We start from the raw sequence: 17,804 nt of genomic DNA on the forward strand, positions 1-17,804 counted from the left end.
GGTGGCTTGTGAGGGCTCCGCGGCCGGTTCATGGCGCGCGCGGTACCGGCCTCTGCAGGTGACGGAGGCACAGCGAGGGCCGCCCCGGCGTAGAGGTGAGCGAGACGCCGAGGGGGCTCGCGTGCCGGTTGGGGGCGGGAAGTGTGGCGAGAGGCGGTACCGCTGGCAGCTAGCGGGTTCCCTCTGCGGCCTCCTCCCCTGGCGGCCGGGGTCCAGCTTGCCCAAAGTGCCTCCGAACGCCCCCACGCGCAACCCGCAGCCCGCCAGTCGTGCCTACTCCAGGTCCCCGAAGCCCGTCCAGCCCGCAAACCAGCTGAGGGACCCCCGGCGTCTGCCTCCCGGCCTCGCCCTGGGTCCCTGCCCCGCATCTTCCCCTCCGTCGCCTAAGCTGTCCGCCCCGCGCCTTTGTCCGCCCCTCACCCGCTCAGCTCTCGGAGCTTCTGCCCCTCCGGGGGAGGCGGGGAGACCGCGAAGGTCTGGGCTGCCCCAAGGACGTGCTGCGCAGCGAGCCTCTGGGCCGACGGTTTGCAGGGCTTTGATCTATTCTTCCTAGGTTTCAGCTGTGATTTTATTTTCCCCTTCACGATGAAAGCCAGCTGCTTCCGTTCTCATTCGTGGTCAGAAAGCCTGGGCACAAGGCTTCTACCCTAGTGCGGAATAACTCTGTTATCCCCCACCCTCTGTTATGCCAGAGGCCTTTGACCTGCCTTACTGGCCGCCGTCGCTTCCCACCTTCCTCTGCCCAGGGGAAGAAGTCTCTGTCTACAAGACCCTATTTCTGTTTGAAAAAAGAAAACGAAAATACAGATGCCAGTCGTGGACCTCTGGCCTTAATTACATTGGTTTTATTAATACATTTAAATAAACTACGATCGTGGGAATGGGGGAGACGACATGAGGTGTGTTCTTTAAAAGTGTAGAGTATTAAACAAATAGAATTTTTATTTTTGGTAAATAACACGTTTCACATTAAACTTTAACATCTTTTTCATGTTTTATCATGAATGGGCGTAGATCTAGTAATAGTGTATAGTTTGAGCTTCGGACTTTTTCTTATTGGCAGTTTTCAATAAGTCTATACTTCTTTACCAGAATGGGAGGCACTGTGACAGCTACTCAGAGAATTTATTAAGGGTTATCCATCAATGCTATACCTTTCATACTTACATTCTGACTTTAAGGGATGCTTTCTTGAACATTCGTTTAACTGGAATTAATACTGGGTAGTTTTCCCTTGCTTGATATGATTCAGTTGTGTAAAGAAAATGTTAACAGAAAAAATTTTTTTCATATTTAGATGATTTAAATTATTCTTAAACGTATATATTATAAATGAGTAGTATTATACTGGAAATACACATACAAGTTTTAATTATTTTATATGAACAGTATATTTGATTAGCTAACAGGTGCCTGCACATTGTAGGCCACAATAAATATTTTAGAAATTTTGAATGAATCTTTTTCGAAGCGAAGTAGAAAAACAGCACCCACGTCCTTTCCCTGAATTCTGTTTCAGACTAATTTTTATTGAGGCCCAAACAAATTGTAATAAAATACCCCATGCTCTAACATACTTCTCAAATTGCGTGGTATGAAAAGTGATGATGTGCTAGGCACACAAGTAGAGAACAGTGAAGTTCTGTAAAATCTATTTTCAACTGGTCTCAAGGCATTGTTTTACATTCTTAAACTAATTTTTGGCAATTTTTATGCCAATAATGGCCAAAATAGGAAAATAATAATAGCAATAATAAATTATTTATTGAGCACCTTTTGTATGCCAGGTAGTGTGTTATATATATTATCAAATCCTTACAGTAACCTCAAAGGTAGGTATTATTTTCCTTATGTTGTAGCCGAGACCACTGAAATCATAGGTTGTACTGCTGGAAATGGTAAACTAGATAAGAAACTAGATCTGACTTTCTACTCATTTTGTTGAGAGCATACTTCTTGGAAAGTTGCTGTCTCTCCTTTCATCTGTCACATTTATCTTTTTGAATCCGTTTAATCTGAGGATTTTTGGAATGGTAACGTTACCACTACAAACATTATGTAGTACTAAGTGCCAGGTAGTACTGTCCATATGTCCTCAAAAGTATGTGGGCTAGCTACTATTTTTCTTTGTTTTACAGATGAGGAAACTGAGGCATAGAGGTATGTAATCAGAACCAGATAATACCTTCAGTGGTAGAACCAGGACAAAAATTTGGGTAGTCTGGCTCCAGGGTCCATACCCAACACGATTCTGGCCCATCAACAAGGTACCTCTCTGGTTGCTAGGAACCTGTGACTTTTAGAGTGCTTAGTGTTTTTCTTTGTTTCTTTTTAATGTTCATGCAGAAACATGTAGGATAACTTTATGATGTCTACCACCTGATGTCCTACATCAGTATTTTATGTAAACAATTACATAGTACTAATCATAGTTAACACTTAACTGAGAGCTTCTGCATTCCAACTCCCCATTCCAACATTTAAACATCTCACATAATCCTTAGCAGGATCCTAGGAGGTAGATACTGTTATTTTATGTTGCATCACATTTGTAAGGTGCTTTTATTGTCTTCAAAGTGCCTTCACAAAAATAATCCCTTTGATTATTTGTATGATGTCAAGTAGAGGTATTACCAGCACTTAATTTTTATTGCAGAATTTCAAATGACTTGCCTTGACTAACTTGTGTGGAGTTAAAACTCAAACCAGAGCTTCAGACTCCTATGTTCATTGCTTTTTCCACTATACTGGTTTCTCAGTGGATCTTTGCTTTATACTTCTTGTCCTGAAATAGATAATATTTTTCCATAGGAACAGCTTATATTTGGAGATTATATTCCCAACCCAGATTCAACATCAGTTAAGTCATAGATATGACTAGCTGTAAATCTTTGTCATTATTTTCATCTGTAAATTTATGTTCTGACTTCATATATAATGCCTGGCATATGGTGAGGCCTCAGTAAATGTTAAAATTCTTTTTTTTTTTAAATTTCAGCTTTATTGAGATATAATCGACATAAATTCTCAAAATTTTCTAAATTTGAAGGGAGTAGCTTCTTTTTCTCTTCGATACCACAGCCTTCTCCTTCCCTTGCCTCACAAACAGCTTTCAAAATTGTTTCATTGAATCATAACTAACTTCAAAATGTTTAGACTCTCTCTCTACCCTAAGCCATCATTCCCAACTGCTGTCTTCCCTATACTCTCCTTCTAGAATATAATGGAAAGAGCATGGATTTGAGAGTCAGTTTTACCTGGATTTGAGTCTTTGATCTCCCTCCTACTAGTTCTGTGGCCTTGTACAAATTATTTAACTTTTCTGAATGTGTTTCTTCATCTTGTAAAATTGGGGAAAGCATCTATCTTATAGGGTTGTGGTGAGAATTGAAATAACTTACATAAAAGGCTTAGCCCAGCTCCAGGCTCCTAGTAAATATTCAGTAAATAAGTTCTTAAAATTCTCTAAGGTTGAAGGAGGTAGCTTCTTTTTCTCTTTGGTACTGCGGCCTTACCCTCCTCCACAATACCAACAGCTATTATGTGTCCCTCCTCTGCCCCTGATGGCTCCCCTCTGCTTTGGCTGTCAGCAAGTGATATTAAAATGATGTTTGTCTGTTTGTATCCTCAACTCTCTACTAGTAAACTCCTTGAGGACAGGGACCATGCCATATTTATTATGGTATCCCCAATGCTTGGCTTATAGTTGGGACTCACTAAATGTTTATTGAGCGACATCCATTTGGAAAGCCTTCTAGAGACTTTTTTCTTGGTCATCCTGTTGCCTGAAGATTTTGGACACACCCTTAGTCACTTGATTCAAGGTCTCCTGGATTGAACCAGAGGATGTGTGATGGTAGGAGAGAGGGTGGGGAGCCAGATGAAGAAGCAGGCGAAGCCTCCACTCTGCAGGTGTGAGTGCATGTGTGTATGTGTGTGGAGGTGCCTTGGCTTTTTATATATGAGAGTCAGGGTGTTTGTTTGGGTGTGTGTAAGGGTTAAACCTTATCAGGCCAGTTGTCACATTGCTTCTGAAGATAAGGAATAAGGACTTTCCAAAAAATGTTTCAAACATATAAAAACAATGCTAATTACATTTGTTGATATACTCTTCCCACCATATATAACTCATAATCACATGCATAGTAACAATGATTATGCTTACCCTAAAATGTCAGATTAACTTAATTCTAAGTTTCGTTTGATTACATCAGTCAAAATTAAGTATACTCAGCCTCCATTGTTTATAGCATGGACATTCACTCACAGAGAAATAAAGGAAATATGGCTTAGGACTGCAATGAAATTATCATTCTTTTTAACTAGCTTTTTTTTTTTTTCACAGTTTAGTTCTACCATCCATGAACTGCTAATCAAAATACAGATCAGGCATACATAAGGATTTTTTTTTAAGGAAGATATATTGTATTCAACTTTTTCTCTCAACATATTATTATGAAAAATTTTAAACATACAGCAAAATCAGAAGAATTTTATAGTGAACACTTGTATACCCGTCACTTATATTCTGCCCTTAACATTTTATCATACTTTTTTAATCACATATTTACCCATCTGTCCATCCTTCTATCTATCCACCCATCCATAATATTCAAATGCTGTTATATTTGAAGAGATTTGAGCTATATATTCTGTTTTGATTTTAGGTCAGTTTTATCTTTCCTTTATGTAGTAGTAGATAATTCTTAGGAGATAATTCTTAAGAATGAATTATAACTGATTTATAATGTTCTGAAAACATTTGGATTTCAGATGCAAATAAATCTATTTGTCTTCTCTGTCTCTAGTTCCAAAAGATGAGTCATGGATATTCAGAAAACAACAATTTCCTAAACAATAACAACCAAATGGTGTTGGACATGATCCTTTACCCATTAATTGGAATCCACCAGACCATCAACTGGGAATCAGTGGCAAGGCTTGTGCCTGGATTAACACCCAAAGAGGTAAGTAACAGTTTTCTAGGTATCTACTGAAAAGAGATCAGAAAAAGTGATCAATTTAAAGGAATAACTGTTATACTAAGAAGAAATTTTTGAGTTTTACATATTCATATGCACATATAAATACTGAATATGCATACATACGATGCAATTTGGCTAAATATAATCTATGTAAATTATATGATATATTAATCCACCTGGTATGTTTAAATTCAACCTTATCTTAAATGTTTACAACTGAATGGGTAGATAACATTTTTGTAAATCCAGTTTTATTAAATTGCTAATGCTATGCTTTTCAAACTTGAGTAATGTACAGACCTTTTTAAAGGAAAAAAACCTTGAAAACTGCCAATGATGACTTAAATTATTATAGTGGAAATTAAATGTGCACTAACAATACTGGGTATAAACACACCAATACGATCATAAACCAAATTTACATTTTATAGACAAGTGAAAACTCAAACCAACACAATTCAAACTAATAAGCTTACTTAATGTGATAAGTAATAGTGTTTTGCTGAAATTAAATTGCTGATTATGATGCAAATATTTGTGTAGCCTCTTGTGGCACAAATTTTTTTGCATTTAGCCTGTACTGCCATGTGCCCTTCAAAGCCTTTACTCTTTCCCCACTTTTCTCTCTTTAACCCTCTACCATGAAGCTGTGTGTTGTGCCAGGACATTACTTGCCTTCCCTTGGCACTAACACATCTCTTCTCTATACCAGGTTTCTTCTCCACATTGTCCTTTATTAAAATTAGCCGTGGGGGCTTCCCTGGTAGCGCGGTGGTTGAGAATCTGCCTGCCGATTCAGGGGACACGGGTTCGAGCCCTGATCCAGGAAGATCCCACATGCCACGGAGCAACTAAGCCCGTGCGCCACAGCTACTGAGCCCTCGCACCTAGAGCCCGTGCTCCACAACAAGAGAAGCCACCGCAGTGAGAAGCCCACACACCGCAACGAAAAGTAGCCCCTGCTCACTGCAACTAGAGAAAGCCCGCACGCAGCAATAAAGACCCAAAAGCAGCCATAAATAAATAAATAAATAATAGAAAAATAAAATTAGCCATGGACAATTAAAATATTTCTTGGTACCAACTTAATTTACAATTAATTTACAACAGAAAAGCGAATGGGCATGGAAATATTCTGTCATCCTAATGACCTGGATGATTTTATTAATGTTATCCTCAGAATCAAAACTCACAATCTAAAAACTCTTCTAGGGAACTCTTAGGTTTCTGGTAATTCATCTATGCACCCTAGTTGGAGAAACACTGACCTCAGAATTTTTTGCTGTTAAAAGGAACCCTAAAGTGGATGAGTCATCTCAGATTTCTAGAAGTAGAAAGGACATTAGTGATTTTACCCAGTAGGTTTTAAGCATATGCACCACTGCCTGGCCCATAATACACACTCAATAAATACCTATAGGATCAGTGAATGAACCAAATTCTACCCTCTTGTTTTACAGCTGAGAAAACCAGTACCCACAGGGATTACTTGCCCTCGGTTATGTTACAGGTCTTTGTGAAATGATGAGGGAATTTATTATTAAGTGTATGTTATCATTCCCTAATCTATACTTTTTCATCTTTTGGAATTTTACGTGTTAGGTTTTAAAACAAGGCAAACCTGTGAATTTGACTATTTTTCCAACTTTTTATTGTGAATATTTTCAAACATACAGAAAAGTTAACAGAATAGTATAGCATCCCTATATCCTTTATTTGGAGTCAGCAATTCTAGGTGTTTGCTTGATCTCTTTATGTAACTTTTTTTTTTTTAGAAGTAAGTTTAGAAGTAAGTTTAGAAGTAAGTTTCAGACATCACGATACTTCATAGACTGTAGCATACATCTTAAAATAAGGATATTATTGCATAACTACAGTACCATGATCAAACCTAAGAAAATTAACAATAACTCCATCTTATCATCTAATATCCACTGTATATTCAAATTCACTCAGTTGAGAACTTTGGTTTTTTTTGGCTGCACTGTGCGGCTTGCAGTTCCCTGACCAGGGATCGAACCCGTGCCCCCTGTAGTGGAAGCACGGACCCCTAACCACTGGACCACCAGGGAATTCCCAAGAAATTATTTTTTTAACTAAAATGCAACTAAATGTGAATCAGACTGTTTTTAAGTAATGTTAATTTTTTTTTTTCACGGTACGCGGGCCTCTCACTGTTGTGGCCTCTCCCGTTGCGGAGCACAGGCTCCAGACACACAGGCTCAGTGGCCATGGCTCACGGGCCTAGCCGCTCCGCGGCATGTGGGATCTTCCCGGACCAGGGCACGAACCCGTGTCCCCTGCATTGGCAGGCGGACTCTCAACCGCTGCGCCACCAGGGAAGCCCAGCAATGTTAATTTTTAATTAATTTCTTATTACTAAACAAGACATATCCTCAAAGAATACACACACAAACATAACACACACACACAAGGAAACAAGTGAAAAATCAGAATTATAAATATGACCCTACCTAAAGTAAGCTGTTGAAACCTTGTATATATCCTTCCAGATTCTTTTGTATTCATATATGAATTCTTAAAAGTGGACATGTAACAAATGTACTACTTTGCTGCTTTGTTTTTCACTTAGCATATTGTAAACATCTTTATGTGTCAGTTGCTAGAGTTCTACATTTGATGACAGTATACTGTTATTTGAGCTAAATCATAATTTATTGAACCTTTTATTGGATATTTAAGCTATTGTTTCCAACTTTTGACTACTGTAACAAATATCTTATTCTTTTCTTAGGGGATAATCTCAGAAGCAGAATTGCTTCATTAGAGGGCATGTGCATTTTTAAGGCTTTTGTTACATATTGTCCACTGGAAGGGTCATCCATGTTGTACTCCAGTCAAAATAGCCGAGTGCCTGATCCTTGCACTTTATATATCAAGTGTTATTTCTCTGTGTGTCTTTTCAAAATTCTTATTTATATGTAAATAAATATTTATATGATTTTAATGTTATCTCATCACAGTTTTCATTTCCCTTTCTTTAAATCCTAAAGGATGAATGTTTTATATTTTATTGTTCCATATCCTTTTAGTATTTGTAGATTTGTTGTTTTACTAGTTTAATAACAGTTTTCTATGTATTGAATATATAAACCCTTAATCTAGCTTATTTTTCTCAGTTTTTTTTCAGCCTGTAAGTTATTAATGATAGTCTCTTGTATACACATGTTTAAAAGTTTATGTTAAAAATCTGTGAATCTTTTACTTTGATGTTCTCCTTTTTTGTCATGTTTAGAAACCTTCTCAACCTAAAGACTGTGAATAATATAAAATCACCTACATTTTGCTGACTACTTTTTATTTTACATTTAAATGTTGACTCCACTTGGAATTTTTTTTTTTTAATTATTTTTTTGGCTGCATTGGGTCTTCATTGCTGCGTGCTGGCTTTCTCTAGTTGTGGCGGGTGGGTGCTACTCTTTGTTGTGGTGCACGGGCTTCTCATTGCCGTGGCTTCTCCTGTTGCGGAGCATGGGCTCTAGGCACGCGGGCTTCAGTAGTTGTGGCACATGGGCTTAGTTGCTCTGCGACATGTGGGATCTTTCCAGACCAGGGCTCGAACCTGTGTCCCCTGCATTTGGCAGACAGATTCTTAACCACTGTGCAACCAGGGAAGTCCCTGGAATTTTTTTAGTTTTAACTTTTTTCCTAATGACTAGTTAGTTGTCTCAACATTTATTGAATAGTCCATTCTTTATTACTGGTTTGAAATTTTACCTTCAGATCTATTTCTCGACTTAACCATTCTAATCCATTGATCTCTCTATCTAATCCTGTTGACTGTTCCGTACTGACTTATTTTCAATATTGTTTTACTATCTGGTGGACAAAAAGAAACTATATATATATTTTTTAAGGTTTATTTATTATTTATTTAATTTATTTTTGGCTGTGTCAGGTCTTAGTTGCAGCACGCAGGGTCTTTGTTGAGGCATATGGGATCTTTTCGTTGCGGCGTGTGGGTTTTCCCTTCTCTAGTTGTGACACGCAGACTCCAGGGTGCGTGGGCTCTGTGGTTTGTGGCATGCAGGCTCTCTAGTTGAGGTGCGCGAGCTCAGTAGTTGTGACGTGCAAGCTTAGTTGCCCCATGGCATGTGAGATCTTAGTTCCCTGACCAGGGATCAAACCCGCGTCCCCTGCATTGGAAGGCGGATTCTTTACCACTGGGCCACCAGGGAAGTCCCAAAAATTATATATTTTTAAAGTTTCTTGAATGTTCTCTTAATCTCCGGATTTTTTTTTTTTCATTTTGAAGTTGACCTGTTGGTATTTTGGAAGTGGAGAAAGGATGCATTAAAATTTTCTAGATAAGCATTTACCTTAGCTAAAATAATGTATCTAATTTTTCCAAAGTGACTATACCATTTTACATTTTCACCAGCAATGTATGAGGGTTCCAATTTCTCCACATCCTTGCCAACACTTTTATTATGTCTTTTTTATTATGGCCATCCTAGTGTGTGTGAATTGTTAACTCATTATGATTTTGATTTGCATTTTCCTAATGGCTAATGATGTTGACCATCTTTTAATGTGCTTATAGGCCATTTATAGAGCTTCTTTGGAGAAATATCTATTCATATCCTTTGCCCATTTTTCAATTGCGTTGTCTTTTTATCATTGAGTGGTAAGAGTTCTTTATGTATTCTAGATACAAGTCCCTTGTCAGATATGTGATTGGCAAATATTTTCTCCTATTTTGTGGACTGTCTTTTCATTTCCCTGATGGTGTCCTTTGAAGTACAAAGTTTTAAATTTTATTGAAGCCTAGTATATCTAATTTTTCTTCATTGCTTGTGTTTTTAGTGTTTAAGAAACTATCACCTAACCAAGGTCATGAAGATTTTTACCTATATTGCCTTCTAATAATTTTATAGTTTTAGCTCTTATACTTAGTCTTTGATCTCTTTTGAGCTAATTTTCTTATATGGTGTGAGGTAGGGGGGTCCAGCCTTTCTTTTGCATATAGATATCATGTAATTTTTGCTTAAACACAAAAGAAGATTTAACAATGTACTTTAAATTATTCACAGTTCACTTGCTTTTTGTTTAAGCAATCATGTGTTCATTTCAAATATTCAGGTTTCATAATTTTATTATTTCATAAGTATTAGAAATTGTTGTAAGCTTTGTTAAATAAGATAAACCTACATTCAGTTTCCAATATAGCTATAAGCATTACCTAAAAGATATCAGAAGAATCTACAGTTTAAAAGCCTACCTAGGGCTTCCCTGGTGGCACAGTGGTTAAGAATCCGCCTGTCAATGCAAGGGACATGGGTTTGAGCCCTGGTCTCGGAAGATCCCACGTGCCGCGGAACAACTAAGCCCGTGCGCCACAACTTCTGAGCCTGCACACCTAGAGCCTGCGCTCCGCAATGAGAGAAGCCACCGCAATGAGAAGCCTGCGCACTGCAATGAAGAGTAGCCCCTGCTTGCTGCAACTAGAGAAAAGCCCGCTGGCAGCAACAAAGATCCAATGCAGCCAAAAATAAAAAATAAATAAAATAAATTTATATTAAAAAAAAAGCCTACCTAACCACTTTCACTGTTACAAAAAATAAACTCATTTTGTAGGAAAAATGGATTCAGTTAAATCACTTATATTCTTTATCCTATAGATGTACCTGTGAACCTGTACATTCTTCTAATCATTACAGCATTTTTTTTCTTTGCCAGACCTTCATCACTGCTTTTTTCAGTCCTCATACAAAAAATATTTTCTGTTTCTCATTTATCATATTAATTATTTTTATTTAATTTTAAGACTTTGCTTAAAGAGGTGGGCATACATACTGAGTATAATATTTTAGTCTAAACTTATGTATCTTTTTGTTTTGTTTTTGTTTATTCTTTTGGCTGCACCATGGAGCATGTGGGATCTTAGTTCCCTGACCAGGGATCAAACCCATGCCTCCTGCAGTGGAAGCATGGAGTCTTAACCACTGGACCGCCAGGGAAGTCCTACACTTATGTGTCTTTTAAATGCATTTTCAAAGGACTAAGCCTTGAATAGGGATTTCTTTGTAGTAATAGTACTATAGTACTATTAGTAAACAATCTTTTCTGAAAACGGTGCTTAATATCTAGTGGGTACTTGATAAATTTTTGTGTAATAAATGAATGATGACATACCCAATGCATTATTCACTTAACATATACGTGTATACGTGATATATATTTTTCTCCTTTTGCACCTCCCAGATTACTTGGTCTGCTATGCAATTTGCCACCCACGTTGCTACTGATGGAGATTTAAACATGAATGCTATAGAAGTGTTGTTTGACCAAGACCCACATTAAGGAAGGCATTTTATGTTGTGACATAGTACACACTTAGAAATGACATTTTCGTGAAGGACTACTTAGCCTTATTATGCTTAATGCACTCTTGATATTTTCTAATCTATTGTATTTTATTTCTTTTTTTTTAGTTGCTAATCTGGGCTTTTCTAAATTGATTCCGTGACTAACAATGGGTTAAGGGAAAACACTGTTCTAGAACAAACTGCCCAAATATGTGGCCGTGAAGTGTTACTACGGTATTTTGTGCATGGTGAACCTCACTGTTAGTAAGAACAAAGACTCATTATTTTAATAAAGAAGATCTAGTGTCACAAATCAGATACTTTTTTTTTTTTTTCTTTGAAGGTTAGAATTTGGTCTTGTTCCTGGTGGAAATTCAGTGTGAAAATAAAAGCCAAGTTTTTAACTAAATTATTAAAATTATCAACTGATGATAGACGTAGACCGTGGGGAAATATGGTTGATAAAGGCATTCTTCATTTTTCTACAAAAGCATAAGTACATTATGCCTTTGAGTTAAAGCATATTTTTTTTAAGAACTACCCTGAATTTAAAAAAAAAAGTAAGTCAGAGGCTTTCATGTATTGAAATGTGCGCTAATTTTCTAGATGTTACCCAAGAGATTAATATTCACTTATAAAAAATGATTTAAAACCCCCCAGACATGCATTTCCTTCCTTTATGTCATTACAGTGTGCAAAGAGGTTTGATGAACTGAAGAACAGCGGAAGCTCACCTGTGGACAACCACTGTAGTCCCTTCATGGCTGCTGGAGAGAGTCCTGTTGAAACTTTAGCCACGTATATCAAATCCTCGCTTCTTGGCACACAAAGAGAATTTCAGGAGACTCCAGTTGGTCAGGATGCAGTTTCTAAAACAGGTAAGGTTTTAAAAACAAAATGCAGTGCTTGTCCTTATGACAATTCTACAAAATATTATGCATTCCCATCAACTTTTCTTTATTTAAAGGCTAATAGAAACATTAATAGAAAAATCTATTAGTATTTTCCTGAGCTTTAGAAATTTGTCTTTGCTGTATTTAAAAAAAAAAGTGTAGATGTTAACATACAGGTCAAACACTATTACCAAAAAAAGGTTTTTACTTTATCAAAATTTACTACTCCAGTCCATTAGCCTATTTATGTTATGTTGTAAATTTTAAAGGGATTTGACCTGTACCTTTTACTTAATTTTTTTTTTTTTACTGGGAGAATCTTGCTTGCCTCTCATGTTATCTTTGCTACAGCTCCCCTCTATTGGAGTCAGCAATAGCTTCAGATGACATAGCAGCAGTGTAGAAGTGATGTTTTCCACAACTTCATTGGAAATAATAACTGGTTTTAGAAATCTTCAGTGTAGTGAATTATTTTAATTTCAGCAGCAGCAGAGTATTGATATAAAAATTTGCTTCAGGAAGAGAAAATTATATTGTAGGCTTTTGAAAATTGGACCCCATCCCTACACACCATGTTAGTATTTTTTAAATCTTCAGTGTAATGTTAGCAATTTGTGATCCTTTTTTCGTACTGTTTTTTTCCATATACCTTTAGAAATATTAAGGCACCTGACAAAGTACCATCTTTAAGTACTCTTGGAAACCATGAATTTATAGTATAACCATTCAATAAGTAAAAACCCATTCTCAGTTAGAAATGCTAACCTCCCCCCTTTGTTTTTGTATGTGTTTGTTTCTGTATTTAAGGAAGACATAGTATAGCTTCCACAAGGAATTGTTCTTCAGAAAGTGAAAATTGTACTACTCATAATGGTGGAGAAAAGACTGAAGAATCTGAAGGGTAGGAGGCTGGTTCTTTGCTAGATAAGCTTTAATATGAATATCAACTTTAAGTTATAAAAATATGATTGCTAATTTTATATATCAGTTACCGTAATTTAGGAATTTCACATTATGCAATTGCTGAAATAATTGAAATGAGGGTAGTTGATGTGTTGAACTATAAACAATTGCCTGATAGGTAAACGTATGGCTTATTCATATAACTTATAAATTGGACAACAGTTTTCCACTTTAAAAATTCATTTTCATCTTGTAAGTATTAGAAATAACATCTATTAACATAAAATTTTGAAAAGTGAATTTTAAAACCCAAAGAAAAGTCTCTGCCATTAGTTCTCCAACTTTATTAAAGAAACTGGATGTGTGTTTTAGAACTATTTGAATACAATTACTCATTGTAGAAATATTTAAAAGTTAAAATACATCTTTCAATATAATGCAAGTTTTGATAATTTTATATTGTTTTGTGTATTTTATATACAATAAACTGCACATATTTAAGTATTCACTTTGATGAGTTTTAGCCATATAACCAATGAAGATAAAGAACATTTTCATCATCTCTAAAAGCTCCTTTGTATATTTTCTGTTCTGATAGTTTTTTATAACAGCTTTATTGATATATAATTCACATACCATAACATTTATCCTTTTGAAAAGTTCTGGAGATGGATGGTGGTGATAATTGCACATCAGTATGAGTGCACTTACTGCCAGTTAACTGTACATTTAAAAATGGCAAATTTTGGGGCTTTCTTGGTGGCACAGTGATTGGGAGTCCACCTGCCGATGCGGGGGATGCAGGTTCGTGCCCTGAGTCCGGGAGGGTCCCGCATGCCGCGGAGCGGATGGGCCCGTGGGCTGTGGTCGCTGGGCCTGCGCGTCCGGAGCCTGTGCTCCGCGGCGGGGGGAGCCGCATCGGTGGGAGACCCCGTACCGAAAAAAAAAAAAAAGGCAAATTTTATGTTATGTGTATTTACCACAATAAAAAAATTCACCCTTTTATAGTTTAGTGAATTTTAGTTTATTCACATAGATTTTTTTTTTCGGCCGTACCACGTGGCTTAGTTCCCTGACCAGGGATTGAACCCACGCCCCCTGCATTGTAAGCACAGAGTCTTAACCACTGGACTGCAGGGAAGCCCCCCTCACATAGATTTTTAACTGTTAGGTTTTGGGTATGGCACAAAAATTTATCTGATAAATTAATTAGGATTATCTAATTTCATGTTGTGCCCCAAAAAGCCACAGAAATTTCATACTTCATTATACCAGCCATTACCTGTTTATATTTTGACCACAATTTCTTTGAAAGAACAACTTGCAAAGTTACTTAAATTCCTTTGACTTTGACAGAGCATTGATTATTAATCCTTTTTCTGTAGCCAGTTTTGTTTCAAATGTAATTTCTCTGTATTAAAATTTTTTGAAGTTCAATTAAACACACATTAAATTCATATTATAGGGTAGTCTGTCACTTCCTATCTAATCTCTTCCTTTTGTAATGACATGAAAGCAGTTATGGATCACACTAGTGTTTCTTTTTGTGGTGATGTAATTTTCAAGGGCATATAAATTCAAGGAGTATAGAATTTTTGAAGCAATCTTTCTGATGCATCATCTAAACTTATTCTTAAATTGTTTTTTAAATATGTAAATAAGCATGTTGTAGTCTTAAGAATTTTTTAACCACATTTACTAATTTATATTTATTGAATGCCTAGAAACAAGCTTTCTTGCTGTTAAAAATAATAAAGTAGCTATGCTAATTTTTTGACACTTCAATGAATAATTTTAACTGTTTTTCCTATTTATTAATAGTAAGAAAATTTTAGTATTTAATCTATATCTCCATCCCATACCCATTACCATGTAAAAGTGCTGTTTTATGTTCCTCACAAGAATTAGAATGTATAATTTAATTTTTCTTTGTGAATTGGTATTTTTAAAAACATTATAATTAACTTATAATTTGAAAATAAATTTAAAACCCTGTAAATTATAAGTTCTGTGGTAAAAATATTTTTGTTTTATTAAATCAATAGCTTAACTAAAATTAGTCAATTTTCAGATACAGATCAGGTTAGCAAGACACTTATGAAAACTTCTGAATGTCAAACCCTGTAAAACTGATGTGTGGTTAAAACCTTGAAAAATATCTTGTTCTCATACTTCCAATAAATGTCAATATTATTGGCTCCTCTTCTAAAATTCTAATAATTTCATTTCTGTGTAACATTTTTTATGAAGGCCAAACATGGTGATCCATGTATGTGATGAAGCAAAAAACTTGAAAGAAGATTTTATTTGCCCACGAGATCTTTTGATATCAGAAATGAAGTACTTTGCTGAATATTTATCTGTGGACGCCCAGCGCTGGGAAGAGGTGGACATTTCAGTTCATTGTGACGTTCACATTTTCAACTGGTTGATAAAATATGTTAAAAGGAACACTAAGGAGAATAAAGATTGTGAGATGCCCACTTTAGGTAAAAGACAATCTATTGCTTATTTTGTAGTGCAATTTTTGTGTCAGCTGGAAGTTGCTTCAGGCCAAACATGAAATGTGGAAAATTGTTCAAACATTAGTATTTATGCTCAGATTAGTAATCACCTTTTAGGAAACTGATACCTCACCCTTTGTAAGCCAATTATAGTGAATTTATGGCAAATGGACAGGTCTCTAGATCAGCTATTTTCACTGTATGGTACAGTGACCGACCACTGGAGTCCTAAAGATCCTTTTAGAGGATCCACAAGGTCAAGAGAATCTGCTTAATAATGCTAGTATGTTGCTTGTCTTTCTCTCTGTTGACATTTGTTCAGATGGTGCAGAAGTAATGGAGGATAAAACTGTTGGAGCTTTAGCACACATCAAGGAAGGAGCATCACACTGTCTTAGTGGTCACTGTGTTCTTCAACACCATGTGCTCATAGGAAAAAAGAAAACAAAAAAACATTTTCACTTAAGAATATCCTTGGTGAGGCAGTAAAAATTACTAATTTTATTAACTCTTGACTCTTGAGTATACATCGTTTTGATATTCTGTGTAATGACACAGGAAGTGCATTCCTGCTGCACACCAAAGTATGATGGCTGTCTGAAGGAAAAGCATTTATTTGTACAGTTGCTTGAGTTGCAAACTAGCTGCTTTTTTACGAAACCATTTTTACTTGGAAGAATGGCTGACAAGTTATGGTTATTCAGACTTAGGCATTTGGCAGATATTTTCTTTCTCTCTCTCCCTTTTTTTTTTTTTTTTTTGGCCACACCATGCAGCTTGCAGGATCTCAGTTCCCTGACCAGGGATTGAACCCAGGCCACGACAGTGAAAGCCCAGAATCCTAACCAGTAGGCCACCAGGGAACTCCCCAGACAAATATTTTCTTGAAAATGAATTCAATGAGCCAGTCAATTAAAGGGAAACAACTAACAATATTTGTTGCCAATGATAAAATTCAAGCTTTCAAGTGAGACTTAGAGTATTGGAAAACTTGTATCTGCTTGCATGTGCTTGACAGTTCCTCAATATTTAAAGATGTTTCTGATGAGACTGGTGAGATTTTGTGTGTGTATTGTGCAATGAAATGTTTCAACATTTGGAAGATTTGCATAACTCAGTGAACCAATATCTTCCTAATGACCAATGCATGATGTTAAAAAAAATCATGCATGGGTTGAAGGTCCACTCAAAGTACAAGATAAATCAGTGGATTTGAGATAGCAGAATAGGAAAAGTTCATTGATATGATTTCAATTCCCATTGCAACTAACCTTTAAGAAAGACTACTCACAAATTCAATGTGGAAACAGATACAAGAGAATCTAGCTGTCTTCCCTTAAGTCATACATTGAAGAGATTTATAAAAAAATGTCACAGTGTTATTTTCACCTATTTTTTGTTTCTATTGGAAAATATAGTTATTTTTCATAAAATATGTTAATATGTAATTAGTTCATTATTTTTAAATGAATATTTTTTTAAAATTTCTGTTTTAATTTCCAATATGGTAAATTCTGATAGATATAACCCACATAAACAAAAGCTCTCCAGGAATTTCAGTTTTTAAGATTTTTTTAAAGGGGTCTCGAGAGCAAAAGTTTGAGAACCAGTGTTCTAGAGGATCAGAAGACTAATTATTAAGTAATCTTTTTGGGGCATTGACTTGTATAGGAAATCACACTGGTGGTTTAATGAAGTCTTTCTGTGCACGAGAATTGCAATTTACAGTAGTAGCAAAATATTTCTAGACTCTTGTTAGTAAATAAACCTATACTGACAGTATATAAGAAGTCTTCTGAGGAAGTTCATAATTTAATACATTTTTGTGACCAAATTAATAAAAAAGGTTTCTAATGGTCCTTAAAATTACAAAATTGCTAACTCAAAATTTTCAACCAGTCAGAGCCCAGAGATTCCAGACCATGCAGATATGTATGTGTGAAATAAAAATCAAAATACGTAGAGAGAAAAAAATTACTGTTTGATCTAGTATGTTTAAGAACATAGTACAGGTTAAAAAAGTGGTGCAAAACTGGTGTCTCTGTAATCTTGGACATTAAATCAGTGGCTACAAATGTAAGCTTTTATAAAAGCAATCTTTATTCTAACTAGGAAAACTACCAAAATTCTTAATTAAATTGCTGATAATCCAGACCTTGTGTCTTAATTGGAATGGGTTGTATTATATTT

The 17,804-nt window shown here is 36.0% G+C and overlaps 1 protein-coding gene across 3 annotated transcripts in view; it reads left to right on the top strand.

The window, feature by feature from the left end:
* Positions 1-17,804, top strand: part of SANBR (SANT and BTB domain regulator of CSR) — a 67,060-nt gene continuing 49,256 nt past the window's right edge. For 2 of the 3 annotated variants that reach the window (XM_082851257.1, XM_082851259.1), the window contains exons 1-5: positions 1-95; positions 4,809-4,967; positions 12,006-12,192; positions 13,015-13,108; positions 15,361-15,599. In XM_082851257.1, the coding sequence (XP_082707383.1) occupies positions 4,818-4,967; positions 12,006-12,192; positions 13,015-13,108; positions 15,361-15,599 (670 nt within the window). In that variant the 5' untranslated portion in view covers positions 1-95; positions 4,809-4,817. Of the gene's footprint in view, positions 96-2,140; positions 2,161-4,808; positions 4,968-12,005; positions 12,193-13,014; positions 13,109-15,360; positions 15,600-17,804 lie in introns of those variants that run through there. The other variant, XM_082851258.1, reaches the window with a different exon arrangement.

The sequence above is a fragment of the Leucopleurus acutus genome, assembly GCF_964270905.1.
Source record: "Leucopleurus acutus genome assembly, chromosome: 12".
NCBI classification, from domain to species: domain Eukaryota; kingdom Metazoa; phylum Chordata; class Mammalia; order Artiodactyla; family Delphinidae; genus Leucopleurus; species Leucopleurus acutus.